Source organism: Leptonychotes weddellii, chromosome 8, assembly GCF_054177405.1.
Source record: "Leptonychotes weddellii isolate Sample4059 chromosome 8, ASM5417740v2, whole genome shotgun sequence".
Classification (NCBI taxonomy): Eukaryota; Metazoa; Chordata; class Mammalia; order Carnivora; family Phocidae; genus Leptonychotes; species Leptonychotes weddellii.
Window position 1 is genome coordinate 43,766,210 of NC_138376.1, and position 9,680 is coordinate 43,775,889.

A 9,680-nucleotide genomic window follows, 5' to 3' on the forward strand; every position below is an offset into this window, starting at 1 on the left:
ACCAGATGACAGCAGAATGTCACCTGTTAGGGCCAAGCTCTGGCCCTAATTACCTCCCACCCATACTGCTGCCCTAGTTACTTACCTGACCCCTGTTCTGTTCCCCGCTGACTCGTCCTGCTCACGTTTAGTCTCCCTAAAGTTGTGCTTTGATCATGCTCTTCTAGTATCTCCATGAAGCACAGAAAATGAAGCTTAAACACAGTGGTTGTCTAGAGTGTATTCTGGCCCCAGTCTCTTTTTCCAGCTCTCTACTGTACTTCTCTCTCATGGAAATCCCCACATCCAGTCAAATGGTTCTCAGTACTTTTGCTTATTCCAGTCATCATACCTAACTTCTGGGGCCTACTGCATGCCTGCCAGTATTTTTATTTTTTTAAAGTTTTTTTTTTTTTATTTATCCATTTGAGAGAGAGAGCATGAGCAGGGGGAGGGGCAAAGGGAGAGGGAGAAGCAGACTTCCCACTGAGCAGGGAGCCCAACATGGGGCTTGGTCCCAGGACCCTGCGATCATGACCTGAGCAGAAGGCATACGCTTAACCAACTGAGCTACCCAGGCACCCCATTCCTGCCAGTATTTTATTTTTTTTTTTTTTTTAAAGATTTTTTTTATTTATTTATTTGACAGAGAGAGACACAGCAAGAGAGGGAACACAAGCAGGGGGAGAGGGAGAGGGAGAAGCAGGCTCCCCGCGGAGCAGGGAGCCCGATGCGGGGCTCGATCCCAGGACCCTGGGACCATGACCTGAGCCGAAGGCAGACGCTTAACGACTGAGCCACCCAGGCGCCCCTCCTGCCAGTATTTTAAAGCCCAACCCAATCCCATCTCTTCTGTGAAGTAGTTATCCCCTGTCCACCCTATGGGGATGGGGTGGGGGGGGCGCAGGGAGGAGGGGTAATGCTCTCTGTTCTCTGAATTCCTATAATGCCTAAGCTATATGTCATGTGCAAATATCATTCATTTGACCTGGTATATTCTTTATTATTTTCTGCTGTCCCTGTCGCCTCTCAGACTCTCTGCCCACCTCTCCCTTGCTCTGTCCTTGGGATGCTGGTCTCTGTAATGTGCATCAACCAAGCCCCTTCGGTTGGGTCAACGCAAAGCACTAGCAGGAGCTAAGAGAGCACCCCCACCCCCCCGCTCCCTTCTTGACTCCCTGTGTTCTGGCTGTGGCCGCACTCCTCAGTCACAATTCCTATGAAAGGGTCTTTCATGGCCCCAGCAATTCTTACCAGAATCCAGTAAGACCAGTGCTATCTGCTGCCTGTTCAGGCTGGGAGTGGTAGGTGGGTAGGCTCCACCTGAAGGTTAGGGAAGCACCTTAGCCCTGCCCACACCTCTGTAAATAGTCTTTTCATTAAACTCTCTTCAGTTAAACTCTTAGTGGGCCGCCTGTTTCCTGCCAGATACACAGAGCAGAACTTGAACCCATGTCCATTTTCCTACAGAGCCTGATTTTTTTCACTTGGATCACTGCTGTGTGGGAGATCTCTACACAGTGCTGAGGATCAAAACAAAAGGTATCTCACTCTGATAGGAAGGATCAGACAAGACTTTCCTGCTTGATCATGAGTCAGTCTTAAGAGGTGAACTGTAATTCACCAGGAAAACAAAGAGAGAGGATAGATAGGCATTCAAGGACAAAGTGGATACCAATTTCAAAGTCACAGAGGAATACATCTTATTACCCAAGGCAGTTACGTACGGTGCTCATGAGAGAATAATGGAGGTTGAGGGTTTCTAAAGTGTGATGATAACCACTTAACCAACCTGAACCCCATGTGGAGACTGGAAGCGGCAAAGGGTTAGCTAGATTCTGAGCGAGAGAACCAATGTGCCTCTTCTCCCTACCTTCAACAGATGCTCACCACAGAAGGTAAAGCCAACTCTGTAGCATAATATACAATCCCTTGGTGATCTAGCCCTGCCTGACCCAGCCAGTCTCATCTACCAGCACCACCTCCAGCTGTTCTCTGAGAATGCCAGACTTTCTCATACCTCTGCTGTACACGATCCTCTCATCAGAGATACCCACCTCCACTTCCCACCTGATAAACTCACGTTTCAGGACTCATCTTAGGCGTCTGCTTCTCTGTAAATCTTTCTGGCCCCACAAGGTGTTTCCCTGGTGCCTTGTTTCTAACTGTACAACAGCATTTTCATAACAGACATGCATCCGACATACTTGTTTGCATGTCAGTCCACAGACTCAGCTGTGAGTTCCTAGAGGCCATGAACCACAGGAAGGTAGCAGACTGTAGAGCTAAGCACTTGGGCTCTAGAAGCAGACTGTCTAGATCCAAATCCTAGACTCTGCCGCTAACAGCTAGGTAAACCTAGGCCTGTTATTTATATACTCTGAGCCGCTGTTTCATCATCCATAAAATGGGAATAATAACATCTACCTCATAGGGTCGTTAAGTGAGTCCTATTATACAGTGAGCCCTCATTAACTGTAATTATTAATATGTATCTGTGTATCCCTTATTTCCTATGTAAAAAAAGCTTATGTTTGTTGAATGAATAACTTTTCCTACCACCTTATAGTAGATATCACATAGATACCAAATTCTACATAGCTTATTTCACTAAATCATGAAAAGAAGACCCTCATCTCTAAATATGTGCTTATTTTACAATTGGTCAAAGACACACAGGACCTTTTCTGTAAAGGAATTTAGCTTCTTGCCGTTGTCACTGGCCGGCACACTGAGTCAGACGTTCTCCTGGCCTTCTAGCAGCCTCCGCTGTGCCTGCAGCAGTTACCCCCACAGGAGGGTAGTTTTGTTTTCATAATTTACAAAAACCTATTATCAAGCCAAATCTTGATGGTTCCCCTAGGTTGGCATGAGAAATGACAAAAATAGGCTCCCCACAACATGGAGTGAACCACAGGGAGACTTCCTTTAAATGCTAAAGCAATGTAGCATTATTGCAGTTATGAAACGCTTTTTAGGACGTTTTACAGTGGCATTTTCTAAGCCGCAAATCCTTAACCGTCACAACCTCGGATAAAAAAGTCCATGTGTGAGAACCCGAACCAAGAAAAAATACCAGAGCACATAGAACAATGCGGTCAGGAGGTGGAGACCAGCTCCCACGTGAGCCCGAATTTCCTAGGTAAGGTAGCACTGCAGCCCACAGAGACCACGAGCGCGTGGGTAGAGAACGCCAGTGCTGCTTGCTGCCCTGGTCCAAAACAAAGGCCACACCCGAGAAGGCTGGCACCCTTACCATCACCCTGGCTGGTGCAGACGGCAACACTGGCCTCGGCGGCCCAACAGCCCCCTCCTGGTGGGGCTCAGCTACCGGCCCAGACCCCAGTCTTACCTTTCCCTCTTCTGCTTCTCTTCTGCTGATACTAGCTTTCTTGTTGCCCCTCTTCACCAACTCTGATCTCATCGTTATTGCCCCTCGGCTTGTGGACTCTGTGGCCCCTGCTCTAATTCCTGACCCTGACTCTAATGGGGCTCGGAATTCACCCATTTTTTTTTTTTAAAGATTTTATTTATTCATTTGAGAGAGAATGAGATAGAGAGAGCATGAGAGGGGGGAGGGTCAGCAGGAGAAGCAGACTCCCTGCTGAGCAGGGAGCCTGACGTGGGACTCGATCCTGGGACTCCAGGATCATGACCTGAGCCGAAGGCAGTCGCCCAACCAACTGAGCCACCCAGGCGCCCCAAAATTCACCCATTTTTAAATCACCCTGTCTGCAGTGACCACCTCTGGCCTCTTGGACAACTCTCTGGCCCGGTGCTTTCTATGAAATCACACTCCTTCCTGGGATTCCCATGGGTTCACAGCACTTGCTGAGGATCACGACAGAATAACCGGATGATCTCATCTGACAAGTTCTTAAAACGAAAAGAACCACCACGCCATGGATTTAATATTCTTATAGAAGTTCTCTACTTACAGGCCTTCTGGTTGAAGCACCTTGAACGGAGTGATAGAATTCTGGCTGGACTCGGCTATTTTTCTTGATTCTTCGTTTCCTCAAGGAAATCTCTTGCTCACTCTGGTGGTGAACCTCCACCACAGGCTTGGCTTCTTCCAGGCGAGCAGCCGCGGCCGCCGCCGCGCGTCTTCTCAGATGCCGAGGGCTCGCTCTGAATCCCTGGGGCGGAAAACAAACCCAAACAAATCCAGATGTGTATTGAGTTAGTTTCTGGTGAGTCTCTGGGGCTACTTGTACAAAGAGCTCCAAAAGTCACCAAGCTCAATGAGATCATTTACATTCCCGAAGGGAGCATGGATGTAGATGGAGGCTCAACATTAAAAAATGCTTTTAATTCAGTAAAGCCAGTTTAAAAAAAAAGCCCAGTGGGTGAGCACATTGCTTTACTTATGTGTGTATACATCAGACCACATGTGAAGAAGGGTATTTTCACCTAGGCATGAAGCTTGGTGTAGGAGCAGGGCTGAATATTGTTAGGTGGCAAAGTGTCACTCTACGTTCATGAGAGCGGACTCTGAAGGCAGGAAAGCAGGAAGGTACAGCATCATTATAAAATACCAAAAAGTGAAGACTCAAAACTAAACGGAGGCAACGCCATAAAACAGAGAGTACAAGTTCAGTTAAACCATATTATGCAGGGCACCTAGGTGGCTCAGTCAGTTAAGAGTCTGCCTTCGGCTCAGGTCATGATCCCAGGGTCCTGGGATGGAGCCCCGCATCGGGCTCCCTGCTCAGTGGGGAGCCTGCTTCTCCCTCTGTCTGCCACTCCCCCTGCTCATGCTCTCTCTCTCTCTCTGTCAAAATCTTAAAAAAAAATAAATAAGCCATATTACACATTTGGAAATAATATGATTTTGGAAAATCTCAAAGAATTATATAAAATAGTCTCTGTCCTCATGTAGCTTACAATTTCCCGAAGAGCAGCAGTTCATGTATAAGCTGGCATGTGTGATTAAGATTTAAAGCGGGCAGCTGAGGACACAGTGCTGGCAGATCTCAGAGAAGGAATCAATGAATGAAGCCGAAAATAGTCTATATTTGGCTTCGTTGTGTGGGTGGCATTTGAAGAATGAATAGAATTTATATTCCAGGCAGGGGAAACAACATAAGGAATGAATGAATAAGTAAAATAATGGTTGGGTGGATAACATATTTATGCAGCAATAGGAAACATTATTTCATGACATACTAGGATAAGCATATAAGCTATGCATGAGGTATGGCGGGAAATTAGAGGGTAGAGGGTGTTAAATGCCCCAAGGAGGGCTTCTGTGCAGTTGTGGGTCTTCTGACTTTTTTTTTTTAAGTAGGCTCCATGCCCAGGATGGAGCCCAAAGTGGGGCTTGAACTCATTACCCTGAGATCAAGACCTAAGCTGAGATCAAGGGTCGGACGCTTAACCGACTGAGCCACCCAGGGACCCCAAGGGTCTTCGGACTTTTAAAAGATGTCTAAAAAAACTTACAGACTGCAGTAAAAGCATAAAAAATGGAGGGTAAGAATTTCAGGGGGGGAAGCAGTATGAGATACTGAAAGATTAATGTGCACAGGGGGATTCCCACTGAGGGACATGGGAGAAGGTCTGGAGTCTGGTTATGGAGACCCTGAACACCAGGCTGAAGGACATGAAGAAGGAAAAAAAAGACAAAAGTAGGGTGTGACCCACAGAGTCAAAAGTAGGTCTGAGGTCAACAGAAATCAATAAGGAGGAAATGCAAATGGATTTAACAAAACTGGGTCACTGGGCGCTTTTCTCTCATCCCCAAACACATTGGCCTGTTCCCATCCCTTCTCTGTGGGCAAGCTCAGCTGGATCCTCCTCAATCCAAAATAGTCCCAAAAGATCCCCACCATTCCCACATAATCAAGAGATACTACAGCAGCTGCTGGAGAAGAGGATTAAGAAGAGGGAGCTGGGCCAATCCCTAAAATGCCTCCTAGAGCAGAGTTAGGACCATACCGTCAGAATCAACAACCATGTGGGGCTGCCTTTTAAACATGCACATTCCTGGACATCCTTCCCAAACACACACAAGGCACACACACACACACACACACACGAGACGCACACACGTGCACACACATGCACACTCTCTCTCCTCTCTCCTCTGCTTCCTTCTGAATTAGAATCTCTAGGGGTGAGGCCAAAGTGTCAGTTTTTGGCTTGGGTTTGGGAATTTTTTTTGTCATTCTCCTTTTTCCCTTTATTTATTTATTTATTTATTTAAAAGATTTCTTTATTTACTTTAGAGAGAGAGAGAGAGCATGAGCAGGAGGGGGAGAGGGAGAGAGAATCTCAAGCAGACTCCACGTTCAGCACAACCCCAACACGGGGATCGATCTCACAACCCTGAGATTATGACCTGAGCTGAAACCAAGAGTCGGACACTCAACCAATTCCACCACCCAGGCACCCCTCTTTATTTATTTTTATTGAAGTACAATTGACGCACAATGTTACAGAAGAACCTCTTTTTAACAAGCTCTTCTGGTAATTCTGTGCTTTAAGATTGAGAACCTCCAGGGGTCAGAGCTCAGTCTTACCACTAGGTGGCACTAACTTCCACACCCCCTGCTTGCTTTCTAGCTCAGAAAAGTGTGTGCACTGGTAGAATTAACCAAGTATTTGCTGACATTCTAGCTCCTGTTATAGTGGGGTGAGGTGAGTATATATCTTTGGTAAGAAGTAGATGCTCCTTCTCTTGTGTTCCTATGAATAATAAGCAGCCAAATTTTGTTTGACTTGTATAATTACCAATACTTCTTACTGGCCTACAAATTCTAAAAACACTTGGGGGGAAAACGCCATAAAACTGCCTCAATGTGATGCTCTCAAAAAAAGATTAAGGTTGGTGCAGTCCTTCTGGACAGCAGTAGCTCAGTAAACCTGCCTCCCTGTACCTACTTTCGAGAGATTCTACCAAGTGTGAAGGTACTTAAGGTACTACATTACTTATGATAATAAACATTAGAAACAGTTTAAACCATCCTTCCTTCCCTAAACTTCAGTCACTTTCTTTACACTTTCTTTATACTTTCACATTTTTTTAAATTTCTGAAACCACCATGCAGGCCTCTGTGATTTCCATTAGAGCCAAATACACTGGCACTATTTTTAAATAAGTTTTTATAAGCACTACAGGATACAGTACACGACCGCAGCCAGACTATCTGGGCTCAACCACTGCCTCTGTCACTTCCTAGCTGTGTGATCTTGAATAGTTACTTAACCATTTCTTCATCTGTGCAGTGGTGATGAAAACTAGGACTACTTTCATAGGGCTACTGAGATGAATAAATGAATTAATGTATATACTTAGAAGTGCATCTGGCATGGAGTGATATGTAAGTGTTGGCTAGGATTATTATGCATTTCACTTGTGTGAATAAAAGATATTCTTTTTTTAAGATTTCATTTATTTATTTGAGAGAGAGCATTCGCTCAAGCAGGGGAGAGGGGTAAAAGGAGAGGAACAAGCAGACTCCATACTGAGTGGGGAGGCTGATTCAGGGCTCCATCCCAGGACCCCTGAGGTCATGACCTGAGCTGAAGTCAGATGTTTAACCGACTGAGCCACCCAGGTGCCCAATAAAAGATATTCTTAAAGACAAAAGTGTGTTATTAATCAGATATAAAAGGAAAATGAGTCACACCACAGGTGTGCCTTGTTGACAGACACACATGAGTACTGTTGAGATACCAACCACCGCTATCAATCAGGGGAGAGTTCTTTGCTCCAGAGAATCCGGAGCATTTACTCTCTAGTGAGTCAATCTATCTGGGCTCGAATGTAAGCTCTATCACGGAATAGGTATGCAAATTACTTCTCTGCCTCAGTTTCTTCATCTGTCAAATACATGTAATAATACCTCTCTCATGGAGTTATGATGGTGTTTAAATGAGATAATCCACATTAGGTACTCACAACAGTACAAATATAACAATAAGTAGTCAATAAATTATCACCATTATCATTACTATTTCATTTCCTAGATATTGCAGCAGCAATTCACCCGCAGTTATGACTACAAACACATCAACCACACGGAGTCATCACTGGGCAGTCACCCTGTTTATTTTCCTAAACTACTGCATAGAATTGTAGGTCCTAGGTTTATTAGACTTGCTTGTCCTAAATACTCTATTAAAAAAGCTGCAACTCTTAATAGAAGAAAATTTTATTTTAAAACAGTAGGTTCTTACAGATGTTAACAGGACTTGATGGTGTCAGTATAAAGTCCATTTCTCTATTCACTTGATCTTGCCTGGATACCTTTTAACCAATAGGTGATTAACACTTGGAAGTCTCTCAGCAGTGAACTTGTGCCATTTTTAGGCCACCCCGTTTTATCAGCGCCTTTGGGGTAGTAACTTCTCAAGATATGCAGTCTTGATACAGAGTGCTCCTCATCGCACTCTAGATCTTGCCTCTTAATGACCAATATAGTTAATGAGTAGACATATGGCCAAGGCTCAACCAATTGAAGTTTCTCTGCTTGGAACACTGAATATTAAATGGAGGGATGTAAAGACTGAAAAAAATCAGTAGGAATTCGTCAGTCTAGTGGCTACACCAAAGACCTTCTGAAGCTGCCTAGTTTTGTCTGTTCTAACCAGACATTCAGTCTTGATAGTGAGTTCTACCATATATTTTTAATAAATTCTCTTTTGGTTTATGACAGATTCTGTGACCTGAAAACAAAAACCCCAATGTATACTCTTCTGTGATGCTTTTAGATGGTTAGCTATTTTCCTCAAAGGTTGAGTACTCAGATCTAAGCAGGTTGGTTGTGTAGATTAGCATTAAAAAGGAGACATTAACAGCAGTAATTTCCTAAGCACTACTTAGGGGCTAAGCCTATTATATCTACTTCCTAAGCGAGCAAACTGAGATTTATCAGGGCTAAGTAATCCACGTAAAGCAAAAACTTGCAATTAGAAAAGCCCAGATCAGAACTCGGGTCTGTCTAACTCCAAGCCCATACCGATGCCCTTAACACTCTGCCATGAGGCAGAGATTATATATAGGGCAGTAATGCATTCAGAGATGGTGTTCCACATATATTTACAGGACTGGGCACCAAGGAAGTGCCTAGAAATCTACGCAGGTTGATTAAAACAAGAAAAGGTCTATAAACAATTTAGGTAAGCGAAGAAAAAATTGAAAAAGTTAACATTTTCAGATAAGAATTATTGTTAGATAAGATCAAACTACCATCCAGCTTACTGATGAAGCATCTGAACAAATGGAAATTTAACACATTGAATCATTGAACATTTAAATAGAATTGCTTTTGTGTTATTGCTATGCCTGAAACACCAAAGCTGATAGGTATACAAGATACAAATTTACCATATGCAAATATTATGATACTCAATAAGCTAATATTTTCATAAAGTATATAATAATACCTCGTAAAACCTCTACGATTCTCTTCATCCAAGGCTAGAAATAAAGTGTATAGCAGAAGTTCTTGGGTCCATGGATAAAATTCAAAGAAGACAAAGAGGATAGCCAATTAACTTGGATGGGGAAAAATTATGTCTTTATTGTCACTGACCTCTACTATGAAATTTAGCATATCACTCAATTATGAAAGTAGACTGTAAACCTGATATTTTTGCCAGTATCAGTGACTTTTGCCACCAAAAGGAATCAAATATATTTACATATTTAATTATAGTGGCTGCAGATATCTTGAGATACCATTTATAATCAT

At 43.7% G+C, this 9,680-nt stretch overlaps 1 protein-coding gene across 1 annotated transcript in view; it reads right to left on the bottom strand.

Annotated features, from left to right (window-relative positions):
* Positions 1-3,896: 3,896 nt before the first annotated feature.
* The window catches only part of LOC145722909 (uncharacterized), a 47,611-nt gene continuing 41,827 nt past the window's right edge, over positions 3,897-9,680 (bottom strand). Inside the window, exon 3 of the mRNA XM_081827576.1 lies at positions 3,897-4,118. Coding sequence (XP_081683702.1) covers positions 3,897-4,118 — 222 coding nt within the window. The remainder of the gene's footprint in view (positions 4,119-9,680) is intronic.